Source organism: Panthera leo, chromosome D4 (genome assembly GCF_018350215.1).
Source record: "Panthera leo isolate Ple1 chromosome D4, P.leo_Ple1_pat1.1, whole genome shotgun sequence".
NCBI classification, from domain to species: domain Eukaryota; kingdom Metazoa; phylum Chordata; class Mammalia; order Carnivora; family Felidae; genus Panthera; species Panthera leo.
The window spans coordinates 92,701,093-92,727,253 of record NC_056691.1 but is presented as its reverse complement, the minus strand read 5'-3'; the positions used below and the strand labels follow the sequence as shown (position 1 = coordinate 92,727,253).

Sequence of the window (26,161 nt, the reverse complement as noted above, 5' to 3'; positions counted from 1 at the left end):
GAGACACGCGTCCAGCGACGGAGGGCGGGCCGGTGGGAGCGGGGCCGGGGAGCGGCCAAGCAGGACAGGGTTCTCTCTGCGCCCCCACCGCGCGGTCCCGGGGCCACCGCTCCGCCCACGGACGGGAACCCACGGAGCCCACGGACGGGGTGTGTGGTGTGAGGGACACCTCAGTGACGCCGCCAGGAGCAGGAACCGGACGAAAGCGGCACTGCGGGTCCTCGTTACAGCGTCTGGCCCGCTGTGCTCTGAACTAAGCGTCCTGTGTCGCGGACGTTTGTGAACAGATCCTCCTCATGCCTGGAAAGACTTATTTCAACACTGTGCCCTCTCGCTTCCCAAGCCCCAGTCCCGGGGCTCCCGCGACCCGACCAGAGGGTTTCGAGGTCACCGCCCTCCAACAGCAGCTACCGGGTTCCGCCTTGACCCCGCCCCCACCCCCGAGTGTGCAGCGGGCCTTTCCAGAGGCGACGTCACGGTGTCCCCAGAACATGCTGCCTGTGGAAGCAGACAAGGACCCAGGAACTTAAAGGATTTGTAAAAACGTGAAATGGTGCCACTGTTCTTCCTAATCATTTTTTGCTTTAGAAACACTTATCTTTCATAAATACACATTGGTTTCGTCACAGTACTGTCGTTAACTCAAAATAACACACAAATACGTGTTTTAAAAGACTAACCGGGAAAAAGAGAATCCAACTCAACAAAAATTGCGTGGAAACACACACACACCGCTGGATGCACCTCCAGACACGGCCCCAGGGGGCAGTCCCGTCACCGCCCTTTCGAGTCCCCACTCCCACCCTTGCTCCCCTCACGTCCGTGCTTGGCCCGAGCCAACGTGGCGTTCGGAAGGCAGGTTGTCCTGGGTCCCCTGCCCACAGACGCCCCGTGGGAGCTTCCTGGTGCCCTCTGCCCTCCCCTGAGCTCCTCCGGCCCAGCGGCTCGCTCCCACCTGCCTGCGGCATCCTTCCCCTAACCCGCTGCCCGGCCCCCCAGGCTCGTCACCTCCTCACCTACAGCACGGGCCAAGCGTGGCCACCACCTGCCGCTGCGAAGGGTTTTATGGGGACAGAGCCACGCCCGTCCGTCCACACACAGTCTGTGGTGGGATTCACACTATGACATCGTGCTGAGCCCCGCAGAGCAGGAACCATTTCCTGTCTGGCCTCTTACGGAAGAAGCCGAGACTCCTCCATCAAGGGCCGCCTCATACCCTAGAATGCCAGCTGCACAGCCGGGACCTGTGAGTTTGCTCCCGGATGGACCCTCAGCACCTGGACCAGCATGAGACATCAAAGGAAAGGCACGCCCAGCCCCACATGGTGCAGAGGGCGTGGCTCACTCCACACTGAACACCAGTCAGGCTAAGGGCACATGAGTCCTAACCTTGACTCTCTACTTCCAAATGCCTTCCGCATCGTTCTTGCTGAGACCACCCCATCTCACCTTTAAGACAACCAAGGCCCAGGGCCCCCGGGTGGCTCAGTTGGTTGAGTGTCCAACTCGATTTTGGCTCAGGTCGCGATCCCAGGGTCACGAGATCGAGCCCTGAGGCGGGCTGCGAGCATAGAGCCTGCCTGGGTCTCGCTCTCTCCCCCTCTGCCCCTCCCCCTGCTCGAGCTCTCCCCGGCTCTCTCTCTCAAAATAAAATACAAAACCCAAGGCCCAGCGGCGTTCTCGCGGCAGGTGTGACGAGTGTTACCCGTAGGAAGGTGGCGGTCAGCGCAACTCTCACCACCGAACTTCCACCTGTGCGGTGACCTGAGCGGACAGAGCTGCTCCTGCCGCCGGGCGCCCCTCCACCCTGAGGACGCCCCTGCCGCCTCCTCCTGGCTCCATCCGCCCACCCGCCACCACCGTAGCCAAGGCCATCGGCGTGCACAAGCTCCGCTCCCCCCGCTACCTACAATCACGCTGTCCCCCGCTGGTGCGCGACGTCCACCCGCTCTCCCCCGGGCTCCCCGCCGCACGGCCCCGCCTGAGCCTCCGGCTCTGTCCCAAGTGCAAGGCCCTCCGGCGCGGCTCGTCCGAAGCCTGCTCTTCCTCGCGCCGCCCCTGCCCCCGCGCCACAGAGGCCGTGCAGATGGCTCCCGTGCGACGGCGCGCTCTCCCACGCCCCAGCACCGGGGCCCGGGGACTCAGCAGCAGGGCGGCTCAGAGCCACAGCAAGCAACCGCCCTCAGCACGAATTAAGTGCCGTTTTAGGAAGAACCCTTAACTTACAAATACCCTTCGTTCTACACAAAGACTCAGCGGTTGGTAGCGCTATTGAAAACCTCAGTGCTGACGTTTGACACTTGCCTCTAATATGGAATTCTTGTGAGGCTCGTTCACTTTCCCAGCCAGACAGCAGTGAGAGATGGCGTTGTGAATAATCGGCTTGTTTGATTTGCTACTGGGCTCCTTGAACAGCTTGGGACCTGGCAAACAGGCAAGACCCGCGACGTTAATCCCCGAAGACGCGCTCCGGGCGCACATGCTCGAGAACCGACGGTCTCCCAGAGCCAAGCGGCAGCCAGCCTCCCTCAGCAAGGTCCAGCCACCCCAAATCCGTTCGGAAGAATTCTCAACGACAAACGAAGAAAAAGATTAAAGTGGCTGTTAGTGTGTCCCTTTCTACTTTCTCTTTGATCCCCCCCAAAAAGAAAAAGGAAATAGTACGTTTTAAATCCTGAGGCTCCCCAGGACACAACACTCGGCGCGGGGCCGCGGGGACAGAAAGGCGCGTCACCCGCCATTGGGGTGGCCGGGGCCCAGCACGGCCCGCCCCACCCGGGCAAGGAGGTACCCGTGCTCTCCACGGGGGGCGAGGCCGTTACCTGTGTACTCGGCCACGGAGGCGAGAGAGGACGCAGCGGACGCAGTTTCCCAGTCTCTGTCTGTGCTCCTGCTGGGGTTACGGCTCAGCGTGGGCAAGGCTTCCAGGGACTCAACTCTGCCGAAGGAAAGGGCGATAGGACAGGGATGGTCACAGGCACCCCCTGGCGCCCCCACCCACACGGGCTGGTGGGACCCCGCCCCCCCACCATCGGTGCAGGGAAATCCGAGGTGGAGACTTCCGGCAATGCGGGGGCGGGGAGGTGCCTGTCTGTCCGCTCCGCCCTGGGGATCACAACTGTAAGCTTGGGCGAAATACAAAAGCCCGACACCTCAGGTGTGAGAGAGTGACGGGAACAGACCCGCTAGAGGGACGTCGGCCTCCACCAGAGGTCCGTCCGAAGGCTCCACCCCAACAGGGCGGGTCCCCGCTGGCTCGGGAAGCTGGAGGACAAAGTCTGGGACACCGGTGCTGCCGACACTCGAGGGACGAGGCCTCGGACAGGGAGGAGGGAGGGAACACCGAGGGCTCAGTGCAAAACCCCGGGTCTCAACAACTCTGATCCCTGAGCCGCGTCCCCCAGGGCAGTGTCCACTGAGCACAGCGAAAGCCGGTGGCACCGAGGCTGCGTGAGCTGCTCGCAGAGGAGCAGGGGCTCAAGTCTAAAGCCGGCCCCGGCGACCGACCATTAGAACAAAACCCCAACTGGGATCTGGAGTCCCCGAGACGTGCCCTCCCCGAGGCCCAGACACATGACGAGCAAGAACAAGGTGGCCACGGCCAGGAGAGGACGCTCACGGGGAGGACAAGAGGAGACAACAACACACGCAGACGAAGGGACGAGGCAACGGCAGTGGTTATGACGCCCCTGAGCAAACGGTGGGACCGACAGTCACCAGCATCTTCTCCCAGATCCCTTCTTAAGCACAAAGGAGTTTCCCGGGGCCAGCAGGACTCCTGCCCCCGCTGCCGGAAAGGCCCAGTAAGGACACGCCTGACAGGCCGTGCCAAGAAACACACGCTCGCCAAAAACGCGCAGCCTAAAGCTCATCGGGAGGGGAATCCTCGCTGTGGGCGGCCCGAGACAGCCGGCCTGGACTGTCAGAAGCATCAAGGTCAAGGGAGGGAGAGGAGGGCAGAGGCCGGTCTGGCCTAAGGAGGCACAGGATTCACGTGACGAGCGGTCCGAGCAGGGTCCTCGGCCCTCAAGGATGCCATGGGACGGCTGGTGACCACAGACGGGGGCTGTGGGCCCCAGGGAAGCGCTATCCGGGAACTGTGGGTACCTGGGGACACGTCCTCGTTCACGGGAAAGACACGCGGCTAAAGTCAAGGCTACAGAGCAAAAGGGCTCCAGCTCGGCGGCAGCGGCCGGCCGCGGAGAGATCGCCCCAGAACCACCGCACACAACCCGCTGCCCCACGCTCCGCTCCCCCTTACCGCTGGGAAGGTGTGCCCCCCGAGTGCACGCTCTCGGGTTCGGTGGTGGCCGCGGAAGCCAGGGACAGGCTGGAGCCCGACTGGGCGCGGCTCAGGTGATCAGCTGGCGAGACAAGGGAGCTGCTGCGAGGCCCGCCGGGGGCCGCCCCGCCCGCCGCAGCCGCCCTGCCCGCCCCGCCTGCTTACGGGTGGAGGAGCACTTGGTCCCCGAGTCGCTGCACGACTCCTCCCGGTGGACGGACTTGGGCCGCGGCTTCCGGGGCTTGGCCTTCGGCTTCCCCAGCCCCTGCTCCTCCAAGATCTGCTGCTGCTTCCTGCGCAAATACTCCTGCTTGATGAGCTCCCGCCGCGCCTTCTCCTCCTCCTTCCGGATGCGCTCTTCCTCGGCTTTGCGCCTGCGGGACACCCGCTCCCCTCAGGCGTGGGCGGCGGCCACCGCGCCTGGTGTCCCTGCACCCCTGCGTCCGACACCCCGTGCCCCCGCCCCCCCCGCATCCGACACCCCATGCCCCCGCCCCCCCCGCATCCGATACCCTGTGCCCCTGCCCCCCTCGCCCTGCCCCATGTCCCCGCAGGCCCGCATCCAACACCCCGTGCCCCTGCACCCCTGCATCTGACACTCCGCGTCCCCACACCCCACTCTGTGCCCCTGCACTCCTGCGTCCAACACTCTGTGCCTCCCAGACCCCACATCTCTGTGCTCTGCACCCCTGCAACCCGCACCCCCACATCCCACACTTTGTGCCTCCGCAACCCTCACCCCTGCATCCAACACTCTGTGCCCCTGCACCCCTGCATCCAATTCTCCATGCCCCCCGCACCCCGCGACCCTGTGCCCTGTACCCCTGCGACCCACACCCCCACGTCCTTCACTCTGTGCCTCCGCATCCCACACCCCTGCATCGAACAGTCTGTGCCCCACACGCCCACATCCGACACTCCACGCCCCTGCACCCCACGCCCCCACACCTGCACCCGCCTCCCCCGGTGGACACCCGGCACCCCTGCGGAGCCACGCGACCCCAGGGTGAGCACTGACAGCTCAGGGATGTTGTGCTGAATGAGAGGGACGAGTCCCAGAAGTGCCTCAGCCAGAGCTTGGCCTTGGGGCTGGGCGGGGCAGGGCAGGGGCGAGGCAGGGCAGGGGCGGGGCAGGGCAGGGGCGGGGCAGGGCAGGCGCCCGCTTACCGGGCCTCGTCTCTCTTGAGCTCCACCTCCGCCTCCAGCTGCTGCTTCCGCACCCTCGCCTCCTCGGCCTTGCGCTGCTGCTTCAGGAGGAAGGCGGCCCGCTTCTTGGCGAGCTCGTCCTCCGCCTTCTGCTCATCCTACGGAGCAGACAAGGCGCATCACACCGAGGGACATGGCCCTCCAGGCGCCCGCATGCACGTGTGCACGGAGAACACGCGTGTCCACCGTTCTCCCTGATGAATTAGCGGGGGTTTACAGACGCTAACATACAAACGGAAACCAGTCCCAGAAACAGCCCCAACCTGGAGCGCCTAAGGGGCTCAGGTCACAATCTCCAGGTCTGTGAGTTCAAGTCCTACACCGGGCTCTGGGCTGACAGCTGGGAGCCTGGAACCTGCTTCGGATCCTGTGTCTCCCCCTCTCTCTGCCCCTCCCCCGCTCACGCAGTGTGTGTGTGTGTCTCTCTCTCAAAAATAAACAAACATTTAAAAACAAAACAAAAAAAAGAAACAGCCCCAACCGGCCACCTTCCTCAATGTCTCCTACTGAAGCCAGTTTAGCCGCACGCTGTGCCCCGGGTTTCCACACAGTGAGCTGACACCCAGATCGATACCCGTTCATTTACAGTTTGAAAGCGTTAAAAACCAAACCCTGCTTCTTGCTTTTGGGAAAAGAGAAATCCTGTGCCCTGTGGGAGAAAGACCGTGAAAACAGAAAGGACTCCCCACCATCCGCCTCTCTCCTCCACCTAAGGAGACACTATGAGAAAGGCAGAGACAGAAACAAAACCCCTGGGGAACGTGCCTCCGCCAGCCGTGGCTCTGACATGCGCAGGTCACACGGGATCCCCGAGTCGGGCCCAGGGCAGCAGCCTCACCGGCACGCGGCCCCGATCGCACCAACAGGCCCTGCCCTGTCCTTGCGACATGGGGTGGGGGGCTCGGATCCCTCCCTGGCCCTTCGGGGGGCGGTGGGGGAGGTCCGCCGGCCCCGCTCCGAGCGTAAGGTCCTGACTCGCCAGCTGAGAAGATGCCGGGAGCAGTTTACCTTGAAGAAGAAGCCGACCCCCGGCTTCTGGTCGCCTTCGCTGGCGAGGTCCACGGCGCTCTGAGGGCCCTCCGTCTCCCCGTCCTCGTCAGGGGCCTTCAGGTCCGAGAGGTCCACCTCGATGAGACTGGCCTTGCCTCTGGGGGGCTCATCCACAGGGACGTTCTCCTTCCCTGAGACCGAGGGACAGCTGAGCCCCACCTCCTTCACGCCGCTTTCCAGAACTTCTTTGAGGCTCATCTGTTCGGACAGGATATTTGCGTCTTTGGAAGAAGACAAGACAAGAGTCCGCTGGTTGTTCTCATCGTGGAGCCGGTAGCTGTCAAAGAAGTACTTCTCGGGAGGGTCACCGCCAGGCTCTGCAACACCGTCCCAGCCCGGGTCGGAGGGGGTGCGGGGCGGGCAGGGCCGTAAGTGCGGGAGGCTCTCCACGCTGGGCGTCGGGGTCTTGCTGCGGGAGGAAGCCTGCCGGTCCTTGGGGACTTTCAGGTCGGCCGGCCTCCCGGAGCGGGAATTCCGAGCCTGGCCGAGACGAGGAGGTTTGCGGTGAGCGGCCGTCCCGGGCGGGGAGAGCGGCTCCACAAAGTGGATGGCCGCGCGCACCTGCTGGTCCGGGCCGCCGTGCTTGGGGCCCGGGGCCGGGGCCGCGGGCGGCTTCATGAGCAGCTGCTCCTGCTGCTGCGAGATCCTCAGGATGGCCTGCTGCAGCGTGCTGATGGTCTCGTTCAGCTTCTCGATGGACAGGTCGCACTCGCTCGCGTCCACCGCCCGGCCGGCGTCCTCCAGCAGCGCGGCGGACAGCGCCCTGCTCTTCTCCAGCTCGTGCAGCGCGGCCGGGGCCGTCGCTTTATGCTGCAGGAAGACCGGGCTCTCGGCGTCCACGTCCGGAGACTGCAGGGCGCCTTCCCTCCCCTCCTCCTTCGCGGCCAGCTCCTCCGTCCCGGGGGCCCCGTCGAAGTCCTCCCCGTCGTGCCGCGCACGCTCGCCCGCCGGCCGTCCGGGCTGGCGCGGCGGGGCGGCGCCGTCCGCCTTCCCCTTCTTGACCACGTGCAGGAAGGCGGCCTTCCCCAGCTTCAGCCGCTGCCGCGCGGACAGGGCCTCCACCTCCCTCTTCTGCGCCTCGATGGCCCTGCGCTTCTCCTCCAGCTGCATGTGCAGCTGCACCAGCTCGGAGGCCAGGAGGCTGGCGTGGTCCGCGCTCGGCCCGCCCGGGCTCTGCTCCCTCCGCTGCTTCCACGTGGTCAGCGGGGCCGGGCAGCTCTCCGAGGCATCCGGCGTGGTCTTCTGGGAGCTGCTGGTGCTGGACCTGGTCTCGCAGCTGTTGAGCCTCTGGAGCTTCCGCTCCGCGAAGCTCGTCATCTTCACGCTGCCGCTGGCCGCGGACACGCCGCTGACCTGGGACACGGCGCTCAGACAGGGGCTCGAGCGGCCGCTGGCGTCGTCCTTGTCCTCGTGCTCCCTCACCTTCATGTCCTCCTGCAGCTTCGCCGACTCCTCCTCGCCGACGTACCCGGCCATCACCACGGGGTGGTCCTCGCCGACCAAGTCCTGCTCGGCTTCCTCCAGGTCTGCGACGTCGGAGTCCGAGTCCTGCCTCAGCACGGCCCACGGCTCGGGGTCGTGGGCGCCGGGGCTCCTGGCACAGCTGACGCAGAACCTGCCCTCCGCGTCGTCAGCGGCCCTGGCCACGTGGAGAAAGAAGCCGTCGACAGACTGTCCCCGGGGGGACGGATCGAAATCACTCACCGCCTGCGGCCCCGTCTCAGCGGGCACGGGGTCCACGCCCGCGGGAGATTCCGGACAGGAGATCGGGGTGAAAGTCCTGGTCGGGTCACGGCCGCCGTGACTGCTGGGCGCCCTCTTGCGCACCAGGGGCTGGTGGCCCTCGCTGGGTCTCTTAGAGGCGAAGCTCCGTGGCCGCCCCTCTCCACACTCGTCCTCCTTGGCGATCGCCTGCTTCTCCTTGGCCGGCCTAAGCACGGCCGGCATCAACGGCTCCAGGAAGAAAGCCTCAGGCTTCCTTTCTAGGGTGTCTGCCAGTCTCTGGGGAGACCTGGCACTTGCCAGCAGGCCCCGGTCGCCGCCATGGGGAACCACGTCCGTTCTGATGACGGCCACGAGCTCTTCATCCTCGATGTGGACGTCGTTCAGGAGGCTTTTGCCATCGGTCTTCAGCGCTGCGGGCTGGGGCTGGTTCTGCGGAGTCAGGTTAATGACACTGGACGCCAGGCTATCCTTGCTGATGGAGCGGGCCAGGCTGACACTGTCACCGGAGCCGGGGTCCAGGTCACAGCTGGCAGCGTGATGGAGAGCAAAGGGCGCTGGCTGAGACACAGGCCTGCAACGTGGGGAAAGAAGCCCGTTGGACACACGCCACTGTCTATTCGAGAAGGGGACTCAAACACACGGAGAGACGAGGCACTAGTTACGAAAAGAGAGCACCGGCCTTACGTCTAGGGAATTTAAGCAAACCCTTCCCCGGAGCAGAGGACAACAGAGACCAGCTCAAGTCCGGCAGTCCCCAAACACGTAGGGGACACTTGGTTTGCGCATGAAGAGGCCCCGGGACCTCTTTGTGCCCTTAAAAGCTGCCAAGGCCCCCAAAGAGTCTTCGTCATACGCTCATTGAGCGCTCGCTCCGGCAGCACAGAAGCTAGTATTACATATCGATACCAATGTTTACGGTGCTAACATCAGAGCTGAAACGTTTCAAAAACAAAAAAAATTATGGCAAGAAAGCCATCCCGTAAGGTATGACCGTATTTTCTAAACTGAAAAAGCTTATGTGGAGTGAAACACTCTCGTGATCCTCTCTGCCGTCTGCCTCGGGATTCGATCTGTCAGAAGAATGAGAAAAACCGAGGAGAGGACACCCCAGCACTGTGAGGAAACGGTTCTGAGCCACGGACTCCCTGGGTGGGTCTCGGCGAGCCCAGCGGCCCCTGGACCCCCTCCGGAGAAGGGCAAGGTTAACCTGATGAACAATTCACACAGAAACTTCCTTGAAACACAGAGTTCACCTGTTCTGTTTTTCTGGCCATGCTACCGCTGCACCTCGTGGCTGGCCATCCACTCGGGTCAAAGAATTGGACCGGTGTCGCTGATCTGCAGGGAGGAGGAAGCAGGGCGTTCGGTATTAAGCAGCTGACTTCGTAGCATCTCAAATTCTTGCAACCTAATGTGGAAATTTCTCAAGGAAACGTGCTGTAATTCAGTATACCAGAACTGCCCAAGAAAAACAATGACAACCACGGTACAGCCTTCAAGAGTTTCAGTAAGTAACACGTGACTTAGTATTTAGTCCAAATCATGACATGAGACCATCGGACCTCTAACTAAACATCCATACGTGCAAGTCCTTGCTTATTAGGTACGACAGAACAATTTTCTGTATGCTTCACGTAATTAATGATACTTTCACCAGGGGTGCCTGGGTGGCTCAGTGGTTGGGCAGCTGACTTCGGCTCAGGTCATGATCTCCCGGCTTGCGGGTTCGAGCCCCGTGTCGGGCTCTGTGCTGACAGCTCAGAGCCTGGAGCCTGCCTTGGATTCTGTGTACCTCCCTCTCTCTGCCCCTCCCCCAGTCATGCTCCATCTCTCAAAAATAAATAAGTGTTTAAAAAACAAAATGATACCTTCACCATAAAGACTATACATTCTAGGAAACATCCACACAAATTAAAATTTTCCGGACTACAATGACCAAATCAGAGTAGGAGTATCCCACCGAGGACCATCACCTAATGCATAGGCTGCAGGAGGAAGGACAGAAGACCAAGGCAGGTGCAGGGGACGTGCGCTCTTACCAGGAAGGCCCTCCCCCTGCGCGGTCTTCTGCTGTCTCTGTCTCAGAGGCAGTAAAGGGTGTGACGGGCTAAAGGCAGAGGCGCCTTTCCCCCTGAATGGGAAAGAACAGGAAAAGAGAATCACCAGTGTATCAGTCTCCAAGTTCAATGGCAAATGTATGTAATAAACCACAGAGAATAAACCACAGAGAGAATCACGAATCACGGCAACATACGAGAAAATCACAGGTTCTTTGGGAAAAGTTAATTATTATAAAAATTAGCCAAGAGTACCAAGAACTTCAAACCCGGGATAAATATCCCAAAACTGCCACTCGGGGACACAGTGGCTTGTGCAGACCCTCCCCTGCCTGGGGCTGCCGGAAGCAGAAGGCGGGGGGGGGGGGGGGCCTCCCACGGCCAACCCCCCCTACTTTCCCCATCACCCCCACAGAACACGAACTGCGATTCTGAGTGCAAACTAACTGGAGAAGAGAAGCGGACGGGGACTCACAGGTGCTCGGGCTCCTCGGGGTGCAGGCGGTGCCTGTGGCTGCCTTCGGCTGGCAGGGCAGCGGGGGGCTGCACGTCGGCCGGGCTCGCCGCCGCGGGGCTGCCCAGGAAGCTGCGCTTGGTGGCGTTGGAGATGGGAACGGGAGGCCGACTACTCTTGTGGTGCGACACCGTTTTAGCTGCACAAATGGCAATTTACAGAAACGTCCGTGTTATTCGCAGTTACCGAAAACTTAGCAAGAAGCGCCTAAAAAATGAAACAACCCGCAGACTTCTCCCAAAACAAGACGACTGCCGAAAGTGAAAGCTGCAACACCGGCAGGGCGGGAACCAGCCGGCGGCCCGACCACCAGCAGGGACACAGAGCCTCAGCCCAGAACCAGGGGTCCGGTGGTCAGGGGCACCCCAGGTCACCCACCCAAGTAAAACACAAACCACCACATCCCACAGCTCTCATGGGGAGGAGGGTTCTAGACGTGGCACGCTTTGACCTGGGGGACACCCCGCCCAAGTGGCACACGGGCTCCGAATGGGGCGCAGAGCAGCCAAGGGCCCCTCCACAGGCACCGCCACGCGGACTACAGATCCCAGTGGGAGACACGCAGAGGCGGACGCTGGGCCCCTGCAGCCCCACGACGCCTGCTGACAGAAGAGAAGCCCGGGCCCGCTTAACAGGTGGGGCAACCCCGAACGAGGACAGATGCCGCAGGCTGCTGCCAGCAGGCCTGTCGTCAGCCCCGCCACGCAGGCACGGTGCGCCCGCGCACGAAGGGGCCGGGGCAGGGCTGCACCTACACGGGGAGGCGAAAGGCAGGCTCCCCCGGGGCCGGCACAGAGCCCCTCAGAGGGACCGGTCCCCGAGAAGCCAGATGCCCACGTGGTGGCACATCAAGTCTCTCAGACCCGCCGTGGGAGGACCGGTGACCCACTGAAGCAGACGGACACACGTCCCGCCTCGAGTCCGCCTTCCCGTCCGCAGGGCTCAGCCACGCCTGTAGCCGAAAGCAGCCAGCAGGTGCCCACGCCACCCACGTGATGCCAGGGACGTGCCTTACAGCAGAGAGGCGCCGGGGTGGGCCGGTGACCCGTGAGCCCCGCCGTGCCCCACTTCCCTGCCCTGCTGCCTCCAAGTCTCCCTCCCGCTGTGTCTGAAAAACCACCACCGTCCTTCAGAGGGCAGCCCTTCCAGGCCAGAGCGCGCGTCGTCACCACACCCTGCAGCCAAACGCCACGAGTCTGCCCATCTCCGCCTCCAGTGCCGGCCCTGCTCCCAGGTGATGGTCAACACCTCGGGGTGAAACCCCAGGGGGGCGGGGGCGGTCGGAGACTCCCGGGAAGGCACTCAGGGTCCGGTGCACAGAGAGGGGTCATGTGCAGCACGCGACCTCACAGGACACAGTGGGAAGGAGAGCAACCGGGCAGGGACCAGGACGAGGCCCTCTGCAGAGGCAGAACAGGCGACCAGCCTCTCAAGCAAGAGATGATGCTAAGGCTCTTGAGCTGGGGAAGCCAGTGACAAGGACAGGGAAATGTACCCGCGTTCTTCCCCAAGCCCTGGCACCGTTCGACTAGCCTGCGGCCAACACGACGGGGACATCTGTTGGTCACCATTTCGTTACCGATTAGGCGAAGCATCTCTGCGTGCGTTTACTGGGCATTTGGAGCACCGCTTTATTGAAGTACCTGTGCAAGTCTTTTGCTTTTCTTCTGTTTTTTTTTTTTTTTCTCTCACTGGTATGAACAAGTTTTTTACACGATCTGGGTACTGAGTATACGCTCTGGGTACAGGTATCTGTTGTGAGTTCTAGGAGTGTCTTTTCCCCTTTATAGCTAGTTTTCTTTTTTTTAACTCTTTATCTCCTTTCAATGAAAACAAAGTCTCAATTTTAAGGTGTCTGTGTTACTAATTGTTTCCTTTGTGGCTTTTTAGATTCTTTCTATGGAATCGCAAGGACATGAAGACATTCTTCCATACCGTCTTTTTTTTCCTTTTTAATGTTTATTTATTTTTGAGAAAGAGAGAGAGAAAGACCGAGCGCAAGCGAGGGAGGGGCAGAGACAGAGCGAGACCTAGAATATGAAGCAGGCTCCAGGCTCCGAGCTGGCAGCACAGAGCCCGACGCGGGGCTCGAACTCACGAGCCGTGAGAACATGACCTGAGCCGAAGTCGGACTTACCTGAGCTTAACCGACAGAGCCACCCAGGCACCCTTCCATACTATCTTCTTAAGTCCTTACAGATTTGTCCTACCCCGTGGCAAACACAGTTTTTTCTGCCCCACAGACAAGACTAGAGCTGCATTCTTCCCAGCCGAGGAAGAATTTTGTAGGCCATGGGCAGAACGGTGTGGCAAAAGGGGCAAGCTCCTTTGGTCTATTTGTAAAACTCCAATCACTCTCCGAACGAGCCGGATTCTGATCTTACAGGACAAGCACAGGCCCAGAGCCGCACGCTGGGAAAAGCTCTTTGAGGAACGCTCTAGGACATGATGCGAGAGCTGCAGACACGCAGCTATGAGGACAGCGCAGGTCTCTGTATTCCCAGAGGAAAGCACGTAAACGCCACTGTCGCATGACAAGGCGGAGACCCGTTAAGGGCGCCCTGGAGTACTGTATTCGGCATCTCTGGGAGGAAACGGCCATCGATTCCCAGAAGGTTTGTCACTCACCGTCTTTCAGCTCCTGAACATCCCTGGGCTGAACGAAATCTGGTTTGACATTCTCAAACCACCAGAAGAGCTCGGCAATAAAAACCATAACGTTCGGCTGAAAGAAAACAAACAAAAACAGGGACACGATAAATAGTTTATTCATCGATGGTTTTAAAAAATGCGTCTTTAATAATTCATGATTACCTTCAACACTAAGGGAGCATACAGCATGTCTTCTAAGGTGAGATAAAAGCATTTGTTAAGATACTCATTCGAGAACTCCCTCAGAAGCCGAATATTATACAGACTGTCAGCCATCGACGTTACCTCCTTCAAGCATATATCTGACGGGCAAAGAGAAAACTACAGTTTATCATACACACTCTGCTTCACAAGTGTGTTTGCATTTACATATGTGTATACACGTATATATATATGTGTGTGTGTGTGTGTATGTGTGTATATACATATATACACACACACACGCGTATATGTACATATGATTTGAAATGAAAACATTTTAAATGAAGGGAATACTGATGTTTAAAAGGATAACATTAAGACACTTAAACACTGTACTAAGTAGAACAAGTAATAAGAAACACAGAAAGTAAGCTCTCCAGAAAAAGACCGGAGAATCTCCAGGCTTTGAGTTTAGTTGTTAACATCTAAAAAAGCACACCAGAAACTTTGAGATCTTAAGCCTGCGGTTCCAGAATGGACAGTACCGTCACTTTTCAGCTGATAAAGGACACTGCTGCATAAAGCTGTTAACATTTTACCAAGTTTCCTGCACCCACTGGACCCCTTGCATGAGGTTATCTCCACCGTGGGGGCGGGGGGGGGGGCAGGCTACCCAAGGAGTAGTCCAGAATACCACTGTTCCCCCAAAGCAGGAGACGATGCGTAGCAGAGGTCTCCCTCCACGAAAGAGGCTGGGGACGGCTGGTCGGCGGCATCTGGGGCGCTGCTCTGCAGGCCGGTGGCGCCCCCGCCGGACCAGCACCGCCAGACAGCTACACGCAGCTCAGACTGAAACGGAAGGAGCCGCGCAGATGACTTGAGAGAACTCTGCCTGCCAATACACGTAAGTAAGAAAAGAACCGATTTAAAAATAATTTTTTCAAATAATTTTATTCTTCAGAAGAAATCACCGGGAAGAGTTCAGAAGCACAGACTACATTTGCGGTGCCCCAAACTCACGACGACGAAGTCAGTCCCCCGCCGCGTCCTGCACGATCAACACAGAACAGTGTTCTAAGCGGACTGACTACGCACGGACACCGCTAAGAGCTGCTTCCTTACTTTGCGCTGATTATGAAACATCACGGATATCGGGATCAGACTCCCAAGGATCGTCCGCTCAGACGGAAGCGTTGACACCACACCTTATCTGATTCAGATCTCTTCCTTCAGTAACGAGACGGCACCGCACCCGCACCCCCACGGTAAGGCTCTCCTCCGCCGGAGACCGCTGCCCGTCATCTAACACTTCAGTAAACCCTTGATTTATTTATCTTGAGAGACAGAGACAGACAGACAGAGATCGAGCAGGGGAGTGACAGAGAGGGAGCGAGAGAATCCCAAGCAGGATCCACACTGACAGTGCAGAAGAGCCGGACACGGGGCCTGAACCCAAAACCGCGGGACCGTGACCTGAGCCGAAGTTAGACACTCAACCGACGGAGCCACCCAGGCGCCCCCGCACCTCCGTGAACTCTTCAATTTCAGCAGCCGCGTTTTCCCTCCACGGGCCTGTTTCTGGCGAGTTACGGCGCCCCTCCACCCAGGACGCCGTGTTCCCGACGCTCTCCTCCGGCACCCAGTCGTGGCCGCCGTCCTCTCTCATCTCCACCGTCTTCCCTGCTCGCCGGCGGGGCCCCTGCAGGCTTGGCCTCGTGTTCACACCGGTGCCTTCCTCAGTGTCGGGGGACCCGTGGCCACCCAGAGTCGAGCGCGGGGCACCGGGACGTGGGCCTCACGGTAGGGGGGCGGGTGGCGGCAGGGGTCTCAGCGATGGCCGCCCAAGGGCAGCGGCCGTGGGTCTTTGCCCGAGGCCAGATTCTGCACAGAAGCGTCCTTCCCGGTTTTTTAGCACCGTATATCCACTCACTTAGTCAACGACACGAAGTCAGTGAGACGACACGAAACAAGATATGAAACACGTTGCTCCCTTGAAAAATCACTAACACGAAGAAACGCTGGTAAAAAGCAAAGGTCTTCAAGCACCTTCGTTCGTGCCACTTGAGACGGCGAGAGCAAGCAGGAGCCACGGGAGGCGAGCCGATGCCCCTCACACGTCAGGAGTGTCACACAGCAGTCCGGCGGCCACACACGTTAGGAAACTTCGCTCGCCGCGTAGGTGCGCTCACGTCTGTCACCGGACGAAGTCGCTCCGATACCGCGATCGTCCCCGTGCCCCTCGTCCCGTGGCTTGTTCTGTGCCCCTTCACGCTCTGGCTCTTTTGTCTGCGCCCGCCCACCCCCGCAACGACCAGTTCGTTCTCTGCATTTACGGCGACTTCGGCTTTGTTCTGTACACGCTCCACACACGTGAAATCGACACTATTTATCTTTATTATTCCTTTTTTCTTATTTCACTCAGCCCAACGGCCTCCAGGTCCGCCCACGTGGTCGCAGATGGCAGGCTTCCGCTCTTTCTCGTGGCCACCTAATATTCCACTGCGTTTATGAACCAAGTCCTGTCTACCCGTCAGTGACCCCCTCCCCGGCTGGAATGTACGCAGCCTCCTGGGGCAGGCGGACGGAGATCAGGCTCGCCTCCCAGCGTGAAGAATTTTACACAGAGCACTGACGCGGCGATCACCTTGTACCTGCCGGGCCGTGTGCGACACGTCTGGGACTCGAGCCGTCTGGCTCGGCTGCCCCGGGAGCGCGGGCCCATCTCTGAGGCGTGTGGGGAGGAGGTCACCGCGGTGTCCCACGCCCCGGGCGCGTCCGTTCCCCTGCCTCTGCGGGATTCTGCGGGAGCGAGCCGGCCTGCTGCCCCGGCACGAGCCCCCTGCCCTCCTCGCCGCTCCCTAACGAGGTGCTTGCCGCTCCGAGACCAGACGTGCCCCGTCTCCTGTCTCCTCCCAGACGGAGACTGCACTTCAGCCCCTTCCTGGTGTCGTGATCTCCGACTGGCGGGAGAGAGAAGACCACCCCCCACTCTCCCTCCTTCAGCGTTCTTTGGCTTTACCTCTTTTCTACCGCACGACATGAACCGAGTTCGCGCCCATTTTCCAGAACGTGCCCTGAGGCCCCCGGCTCTGGCGTGCGTGTGTGCGTGTGTGGTGCTCGCTCATTATGCAGTCAGTTGTCTCCTCAACGCCGGCGTGTCCCGGGCGCCAGGTCTGCTGGCTGGGACGCGTCCCCGAACAAAACGGATGAAAACCCTGCCCCTCGTGCAGCCCGCGCTAGACGACTGCGCCGAGCCTGCGACTTTGAGCCACAAGCACGTGACAGTGTCCTCTTTGGTTTCCGAGCATTGAAGAGTTGAGAGGTTTGGAGAAAGACTTCTCGCTCTGCCGCGCCGCGGGAAACCTGTCGTGGTCTGCGAGCTGCTGAGGCTCCTTCTGGGGCCACGGTCAAGTCCACTTTTTACACACGCTTCCGGGCTCGGCTATTCTCAAAGAGCGGACGGCGTCGCAGTCGGCACGCTGGCCCACGCCGTGACTCTTGCGCTCCACATCCCGTGCGTGGCCTTCCTCCACTCGTACCTGCTTCGTCAGCCAGGCCCCGTGACCGAGCTCGGGAGTGAGTCCGCTCGCTGCTCCTGAACGTCCGTCGGGTTTCTGACCTGCCAGCGTGCCAGGGCCAGACGCGACGAGGCTTGACACACCACCACGTCCTTGCTCCTCTTTCGTAAGGACCCCCTCCTGCCAGGAGTCTGCTTTGTCTTAAGACCCCCAACGGATCGGCCAGAGGCCACTGCGGCAGGAACCGCCCGACCTGGCGAACCGCAGGCAGACCTGAGCAATACCGAGGATGCAGAGGACAACAAAACCAGGTGCTGAGGGCCCTGGAAAGTTCCATCACACGTTCAACAAGCTCGTTCCCCTGTCTGTCTTAGTGTTCCCACCGCCTGCCTTCTGTCCGCCGTCACCGTGAGCATCCGGTGTCTCCTTCCAACATCCTTTCCGCCCACGCCCGGGTGCCAGGCCTGTCTGTCACCTCTGCCGGTTCTGCGCAGGCTGTCGGCCCACGTGGTCCTCCTTTCCCACTGGGCTCATGTGCGGCGGCCGGGGCACCCCCCATACAGCAGACCTCCCTCCTGCCGTGACCCAGGGCTTGCACTAGTGCGAGACTCCGTTCCACCAGAACCTTCCCCTTGCCACGCGGGCAGCCTCTAGTTCAGCCCCTCCCCGTCCGTGACGCAGGCTGGCAGCTCTGTCTCCTCGAGAAAGATCCCTGGCCCAGGGCCCGGGGCTCCTGGCATCCGACGCATCTCCGGCATCTGTCCCAGGCCGGCAGATGGGCCTTTCCTAGCCCTTCCCAGGGTCCTGGTCACTGCCCCCAACCACACACAGCCCCAAGGCTAGAGGGGCACGGGAGACCAGACAGGACTCGGGGCAAACAGGTGTCGACTCGGAACTCGGGACTGTCACTGCAGCGTAGAGACCCTCTGGAACCTGAGTCTCCCCCGCTCTTTCAAGTTCTGCTATTGTCTTATTTATAAAAGACGCTCTATCCAGCACTCCTGTACTTGGAGCAGGACCAACTCCCGCTCCGTCCTCTGGTGCCAGGATCTAAGACCAGTATGTCACGGGCGGGGGAGTCGTCTGGCCGTGCTCTTGGCCCGTACCTCCCTCCTTCAGAAAGAAGGACGCGCAGCACAGGGTAGACCAGAATTCCCGTTCCCGAGGCCCCGCACGCGGCCACTGTCGGGCGGGGAGCGCCTAAGACACATGCTGGCACCGGCACCACTCGGGCACGAGCCACTCAGACGGACTCTGCACCTTCCCGGCCCCCAAGCAGCTTCCAGGTGCTTTACGTCAGCTGCGGCGGGATGGACAAAGTCCTCCCCGCTCTGGAACTTAGGAGAAGTCACGTACCCTTAACACTCTACAATTTCTTCACGGGATACAACTGCAGGTTAAGCGTGAGCACACGACCCGCTAACGTCCCAGCCGGCGTCTCAGCGAGCCGCTTCCCAGGCTTTTGCGCGTGTGCATCAGGCTGCGCGTGACGCTGCCCGGGCCTCGCGCCCACCCCGGGGGGCGCTCCGCACTCACCATCCAGCTTCATTTGCTCCGGGCAGTAGTAGTGGACCACGGCCAGGAGGGCGGCCCCGTCACTGCCGTCTCTCATCAGGTCTTCCAGCAGCGGGAAGTAGGGCGGCTGCCTCGCGGACAGGTGCTCTCGGCGATAGCGCACCTGCGGGCGACAGAAGGAGAACGGTCCACGCGTGACGTGCCTCCACGACCCCGGCCGCTACGGGCAGGCCGTTAAATCTGGAACTGCCCCGATGCCCGCAGGATGATGTTTCGAACAATGGCGATCATATGGAAAAGCTCACACGTCTGGATGACGTACTCGGCCTTGGACACACACGTCAAGATCCAGGGCACTGAGCGCCACGGCCACGCTTGGGGGACAGCAGTTAGCTGCTAACGGTGCCAAGGCTGTCCCACGCTACGGGGCGCGTGAGACCGGATACGGAATGCGTGGCTACGCTACCGAAAGCCGCATCCTCTGAGCAAGCGAGAAACAAGTTAAGCAGTGACCACCCTAATGCTCCGAAGACCCACCTGACTGTTCCTTTCCTCCGCATCATCGGCACGAACCTCAGCCAGTAAGAAAAGCGCACGACAACGTTAATGTCTGGTCTGAGAAACTCCCCAAACCGGTTCGACAAAATTTCATAGAAAACATCCACCGGACCCTTTAATAAACGCAACAAAGCGTCAGGAAACCGAATGCACGCGAGGTGCCACGTAAAACAGGTGCTTTTCCAAGGTTTCCACACTTGCGCCTCTGGAGGGCAGGGTATGCACGCCACCCGGAGCCTCTCCGCGCGGCCCCCACGGCACCGCGTCAGGTTCCGAGCGTGCAGACACGCAAGCCGTCCGGGGAAGGGGGGCCTGTCCCGGACGTCCTGCCGCGCATTCCGTCCCTCCTGCGTTAACGCTTCCGGTCTGGACGCGCCTTCTCCAGCGGGAGAAAATACACGACAGAAGCGGGAGAGAGGAAACCAGCAGTCTGTGCTAACGACTGTGGGTCGCTGAGAGCTGCACAGATGGGTTCAGCCCGAAGAAAAACCATCTCTCAGCAGTCGAGAATTTAAAGTCGTCTGAATAAATACACAGGGTGATCGATGCTGGAATCGGGTATAAAAGACGCCTAACGCATTCTTTCAAAACGGGAATGCGGTTTATTCTGTGTCACCCAAGTCTGTGTTGACGGAGACCTTAACTTGTTTCTCGAGGCCCGCGGCGGGCCCGGGGTGCGGCATGCAGGGCGTGGGGCATGCTCCGGGCCGGGCTTCCACACAGACCACACGGCACACATGGGACGGAGCACGGCATGCGGTGAAGCAAATGGTTTCTCCACTGAGCACAGATGGCATGTGTGTAACTGAACTCAGGGGACACAGCTGAACACGGGAGTAGGACCTTCGAGTCAGGCTCCTAAAACCTCCAGGCTGCAGCGCAGCGGGCTGAACCATCCAAGCCTGCCGGCCTGGCCACACCCGCCCGTGCTCGTCCTCACCGGCCCGTGTGCTGTGGGCTGGAGGCACAGCCATGGCCACCAGCGTCTCCAAGGAGACCCGGACGCTCACCGCCCTTGGTCACGGTTTTCAGCTTCTACAAACCCCTCAGCTGAGACTTTGCTTCCTACAGGACAGCTCCATTTCTGACGCTCTCTTCGCTAAATAACACAGGTTCATACTTAGCGCTGTGGCCTTCAGGATTCGGGAAGTTAAGAGACACGTAAAGATTCACAAAAAAGCTTTCCTCTTCTTTGTTACTAATCCATCTCAAAGAGAAGCAAAATTATCCACAAAGTTGGCCACAAAGCAGAACACGTCACCGCTCACGTGGGTCGGATTTACCAGCTTACAGCCGTGGTATTTCCTCTATGATAAAACTCTAAGGATAACCTGGTCTGAGTAATTAAACTAAAGGAACAGACAAGTGAAGGGGTGTGCAAAAAGGTGTGTTCTAAGACTTCACCGCGAAATGCACCCCTTGGAGTAGCCGGTGTTTTTCCACAGGAATGGCTATTAGCACGCTGGTTCTGCTCCCAGAATGCACCACCAGGTGGGGAGCACAGCTAACGCGGTAGGTTCAAGTCACTGGCTCGTAACTTTCCTTTCACGGGAAGTTAACTTGGATCCCAGAAAGCCTGCATCCACGCTGACCTAACTCAGACCCTTTCCCCACCCCGGGCGGGCAGGCGGGCGGGCAGCGGGGGTGGTCCCGACACCCAGGGAGCTGTCCCTAGAGACAGAAGCCCCTCCCTCCCTTCCACAAGGCCCTTCGTCCTCGGACGACCCACGTGACACTTCCTGAGCGAGATCGCATTAAATACCACCATCAGGGAAGGTAACCTCAGGACAAAAAACGTAGACAGTAACTTGGAAAATGAGACTAGTCTCATTCCCTCCTTCCCTCCGGTGTCTGCGAGAAGAAAGAATGTCCGTTCGTTCTCCCGTAAAGAGTAACTAAGTGTCCGTTAAGAAGAAACACAACCTTCAGTCTCTAAAACTACCTAAGAAACCGGGCAAAACCAAACTGGGCGTGTCTACGGAAAGCCTGCTGAGCCCAGAATCGCGTTCTCGCTAGTACTGCAGGGAAGTGACGACAATACCAAGGAGGACATTGGACAAAAGAGGCAGGTTCAGGTGTGAGCAGCTGTTTAATGGAAGCGAGTGATTGCGACAGGATGGCCGTCTGGATGCAGCGGGTGCGCGGAGGTCACTTACGGGCACTAACTTCCAGTACCACTTGGAGGGGGACTGCGCGGGAAGCAGGGAAGGAAGGCAGGAGACGGTGTCAGTGGGCGGGCCGCGTCCGGACCGCGTCGCGCACACTTTCACACAACAGTCACAGGAGAGCCGGGTGTCCTCTGACAAGTGAGACCCGCCCAGGGCGCATGACCTGGATGCCCCGTATCGTCACACGACCGAGGCGGAGGGGACACAGGCACCTCCGCGGGACGCTCGGCGTGGACCGGCCACCACAAAGGACAGCTGCCGACTGCAACTCGGGGGGTGCCGGGCGTGTCCCCTGTGCCCACGTGACGGACAAGGAGGCTCACAGACATGCGGCCCGGGGTGTGCTGCCCACGGCCTCCCCCCCCAGCCCCCCCACCGCCGGCAGTGAGAGGACCAGGTAAGGGGTCGCAGGAGACCGCAGACGTGGCCGGGTCACATCTCATGCGCATTTAGGGGACGGGGATTCGGTCACACACCGGCTTGGCCAAAAACCACTATCCCAGGGGAAGAAAAGGGCGGAAATGACCAGAACGCGTAGCGCGCCACCTGTGTCATTTCCACATCCATCCGCCTGAAGTCCACGCAGGCTCGCAGAGGCGCACCAGCGGCTACGCTGGACCTCACGGGGGACAGACGCGGTTTTCAAGGGCACCCTGGACAGGAGGCAATTTTCTCCCCATTTGGTGAACCTAGAAGCCAACTCCCGGGTTGTCCCGTACGCCCCGCCTCCTCGAGCTTCAATGCGCCCGACCTCCCCCTCGCCCTCCCCAGTTAGATACAAGGCCACCCCCGTGCAGGGACGAAAGAGGAGCACACGATCACGCCCACCACCAGGGCCACTCGGCGGAGACCTGGGAACGCCCTCCGGGCCAAGTACAAATAGAGGAAGCAAGTGGCAGACTCGGACAAACTTCGTGACAACCGCGAGCCTCACCAGACGCGTTCTGGGAGCGTTAAGGGCACCCTTTACCTTTTGATGGGCCGGACTTTCCAATAACTGCTGTTTTAGCTTGACTTCTTTCTCTGTTATCTCTCTCATTTTAAGATTTACCTGAAGCAGAAAAAAATGCATTAAAAGGGTAACAACTTTTTCTGTGGGTTGTATCAGTAGCTTCACCTCCCGCCCAGAGAGCCCACCTCGCTCGTTGCAGTCTGACTCTCAGACGCACGTTGGGAATAACTGGTTTAGGCCAATTCCGCAAACGCAGAAATATACGGATCCCACACGGTCTGTGCTGGGCGAGACCCCAGAGCTGGCCTGCCGCTCCAGGAGACACTCTGTGCCTCCACACTCGGGCCACACTCGTGGCCGCCCACAACAGGGCCAGTGAGCCACGCCACCGAATGCCCGGGGTGCTCAAACAGCGCGAGCTGCCACCATCAGCAAATGCCGCCGGTAAGACAGCGTGGGGCAGACGCTCCCGCCGAGGGCCTAGGGGGTGGCTCGCGTGTTCCCTGACCGTTCGCAAGTAACACCAGATAAACTTCAATCGTAAAATGTAACCGTGCACTCCCTAGCTAACACAACTTCTTAGAAATTATTCTCTCCTGGAATGATTAACCCAACGATAAAATCAAAACTACAGTTACAGAGTAAGACCACGAGGAAAGACACTCATCAATGCTTCGAGGACACGGTCAAAGCTATGAGATGAAAAGACACAGAACCGAATGTTTTACTAAACAAGAACACAGATAAACGAACTCATGCAAATCAAATCAAGAAGGTAGAAAATTTGTTTTGAAAATATGGTAAAAGGAAATCAATACAGATAAATTTTAAAACAAATGAATCAGAATAGACAGTGGGGGTGCCTGGGGGGCTCAGTTGGTGGAGCGGCCATGGTCTCGCGGTTCGTGGGTCCAAGCCCCGTGTCGGGCTCTGTGCTGACGGCTCGGAGCCTGGAGCCCGCTTCGGATTCTGGGTCTCCCTCTCTCTCTGCCCCTCCCCCGCTCACACTCTTTTTCTCAAAAATAAATATTAAAAAATTCTTCTTTGAAGGATAGATGGATGGATAATATAGCAAGTATTATAAAACATTACTTGTAAAATCTGGGTGGTAGGCACACGCATGTTCTCTGTGTATCTCTTCATGTTCGCAATTTTTCACAATAAAACCTTTTCATACGATCTGTTTCTGTCATATGCAAGATAGTTTCCTAACACGGAAAAGGTTTTTCTGATTAGATTGATGGCGATACCAACGAATGTAATCTTTGATACTGTTCATGAAACGTGACAACGTCGCAAAGACCTACACAACCCTCCCTGAAACTGTTTTCCAAATGACCAATGTGCGACGTTACCAAGGCACGGTGACTAAAAGCCAGGAAGGACACAAGAGCCACGAGTGGACTTTAATATAACCGAGGACAAAGGTCATGGAGTTAGCATCCAGAACACGTAGAAGAATTCTCGTAACAGTAAAAAGACAGAGGATCCGAAAAGGTGTCTCTCCGGAGGAGACCTGCAGGTGGCCACGCGCACGAGCTCGCAGGGGCTCCCCCCGAAGGAGATTCGCACCTGAACCACAAGACAACACCTCACACCCTCCAGAACGGCTAGAATCAGACAATCAGAAAGCAAGCGTCCGTGAGGATGTGGGACACTGGAGACCGGAGACGCCGCCGAAGGGGTAAGAAATGGCGAGGCTGCTCTTCGAAAAGGTCAAGTTTCCACACGCTTCGGCGATCCCGTCCCCAAACACCCGAGAAACAGGACAGCACAGCACACAAACCTCGTCCACAACGACCACAGCAGCATCCACGAGGGCCGAGGACGGGCACAAGCGCCCCCCGGCCGAGGAGCGGCACGTCCGCCACACGAGGGAGCGGAGCACCGTCGCGGGCTACGACACGCTCCGGCACGGGTGACAGCTGAAAACGCGATGCTGAGTGCGGGCGGCCAGACGCAAAAGGCTACCAAGCGTAGGACCGCGCTGGCCCGAAATGCCACGGTCAGCAAGGGTGCAGACAGGAGGCGGACCTGGGGCGGCCAGGGGCCGGGGCGGGGATGGGCATGAGTGCCGACCGGAACTCTCCGGATGTGATCAGAACGTTTGGAACTGGCGACGACAGCTGTACGACTTCGTGAATATGTTAAACACCACTGAACCGGAGACTTCAAAATCCTGCGTTTTATAACCTCGATCTTACCCCAAAATTTTTTAAGGAGCTAATTGATAAGAGTTTCAAGTTCCATACTGCAATTAACCTCCGAGAAACTACTACTTGTCAAGTTTTGGTGTCGAATCAAAAGCAAACGAGCACGCGGACTTGCAGGGAAGAGGGCGGAGCGGGACGACCCTAAGCCCCCCGCTCGCCAGTGCAGACGACCCAGAAATCGGCCCGCAGACCGGCAGCACAGATCCCACGGCCAACCGTGCGGAAGCGGCCGCTTGGACATCCGAAGGGAGGACGGCATTCTGCACACCGTAATCTCCGCAGAACGTAACGGCGCTCACTCTCCCACCCACGCGCACTTGGGAAGCCAGACCATCTCCGCGTGCTCCCACGCAAACGCTCTGGGAAGGCAGGCAAGAGAGTCCGGCTTCCCTTGCAGTAAGCCAGATATTAAAGAATCGTACAAATTTGTAAAATACCATTTCCTCTTTCAGAAAATATAGTTATTTTTGGTAAAAAAAAAAAAAAAAAAAGGAATACGTGATTTATATTAATATGAAATGAGTTTTATTTTTAAGCAAATTAATAAAAATTTTAAATTTTGTGGTTTTTTTAATGTTTATTTTTGAGAGAGAGAGAGTGTGAGTGGCAGAGGGGCAGAGAGAGAAGGAGACACAGAATCCGAAGCGGGCTCCAGGCTCTGAGCCGTCGGCACAGAGCCCGACACGGGGCTCGAACCCACGAAGCCAAACTCGATGCTTAACCAACTGAGCCACCCAGGCGCCCCAATGTTTATTTATTTTTGACAGACAGACAGAGCATGAGTGGGGAGGGGCAGAGAGAGGGAGACACAGAACCCGAAACAGGCTCCGGGCTCCCAGCTGTCAGCACAGAGCCCGACGCAGGGCTCGAACCCACGAACCGCGAGATCATGACCTGAGCCGAAGTCGGACGCTTAGCCGACTGAGCCACCCAGGCGCCCCTAAATTTTCTTGTTTTTAATGTCTAATATGATAAATACTGGCAGATTAAATTTTTTTAATTCTTTATAATCCAGTTTTTTTAAGAGTGTAAAAGGGGACCTAAGGCCAAAAGTTTGAGAGCTCCTTATCTACACAGAGGAATGAAGGGGAACAGAAATGGAAACCACGTGGATAAATATTCCCTAGTTCCGATCACCTTAAAACACGCCTAACTGGACAACCGCTGAAAACAGAAGTCCCGTGATTTCGCTGAGGCCGCAGCAAAGTAGGTGGCAGCGGCACAGCGGCCAGGGAGGCAGAAGTCACTGCCGATGAGCCGAGCGACACGGCATCACTGTGCCCGAGGGCAGACGGTGAGGACTAAAGCCTGAACCAGCCCCAAGAACTCCTGGAGAAAAGGGAGTGCCAAAAAATGCCCAGTCTAAAATAAGCCAGAAGAGAAGAGAGAAGAAGACAAAATGAGATGGATGGAAAGCCGACGACATGTCAGACCGAGAGACCTCAATGGTCACATTAAATAGAACTGGTCTGAACAACAACAAGGCAGATTCTCGGACTGAATAAAAGAGCAGGGCCAACTCCCCGGGGTCCGTAGGAAACTCGCTTTAGGGCGCGCTTGGGGGGCTCAGGTGGCTGAGCAGCTAACTCTCGACTTCAGCTCAGGCCGTG

The 26,161-nt window shown here is 58.9% G+C and overlaps 1 protein-coding gene across 4 annotated transcripts in view; it reads right to left on the bottom strand.

Annotated features, from left to right (window-relative positions):
• The window catches only part of CAMSAP1 (calmodulin regulated spectrin associated protein 1), a 55,537-nt gene that overhangs the window by 1,846 nt on the left and 27,530 nt on the right, over positions 1-26,161 (bottom strand). For all 4 annotated transcript variants that reach the window (XR_006195788.1, XM_042912498.1, XM_042912499.1 and 1 more), the window contains 13 exons: positions 22,357-22,437; positions 18,682-18,823; positions 13,649-13,788; positions 13,463-13,559; positions 10,796-10,973; positions 10,303-10,394; positions 9,517-9,601; positions 6,497-8,834; positions 5,450-5,586; positions 4,448-4,656; positions 4,262-4,364; positions 2,823-2,938; positions 2,305-2,423 (listed from right to left, as the gene is read on the bottom strand). Coding sequence is in view for 3 of the 4 variants with exons in the window: in XM_042912498.1 (XP_042768432.1) it covers positions 2,305-2,423; positions 2,823-2,938; positions 4,262-4,364; positions 4,448-4,656; positions 5,450-5,586; positions 6,497-8,834; positions 9,517-9,601; positions 10,303-10,394; positions 10,796-10,973; positions 13,463-13,559; positions 13,649-13,788; positions 18,682-18,823; positions 22,357-22,437 (3,837 nt within the window). In the remaining variant the exon portion in view is untranslated. The remainder of the gene's footprint in view (positions 1-2,304; positions 2,424-2,822; positions 2,939-4,261; positions 4,365-4,447; positions 4,657-5,449; positions 5,587-6,496; positions 8,835-9,516; positions 9,602-10,302; positions 10,395-10,795; positions 10,974-13,462; positions 13,560-13,648; positions 13,789-18,681; positions 18,824-22,356; positions 22,438-26,161) is intronic.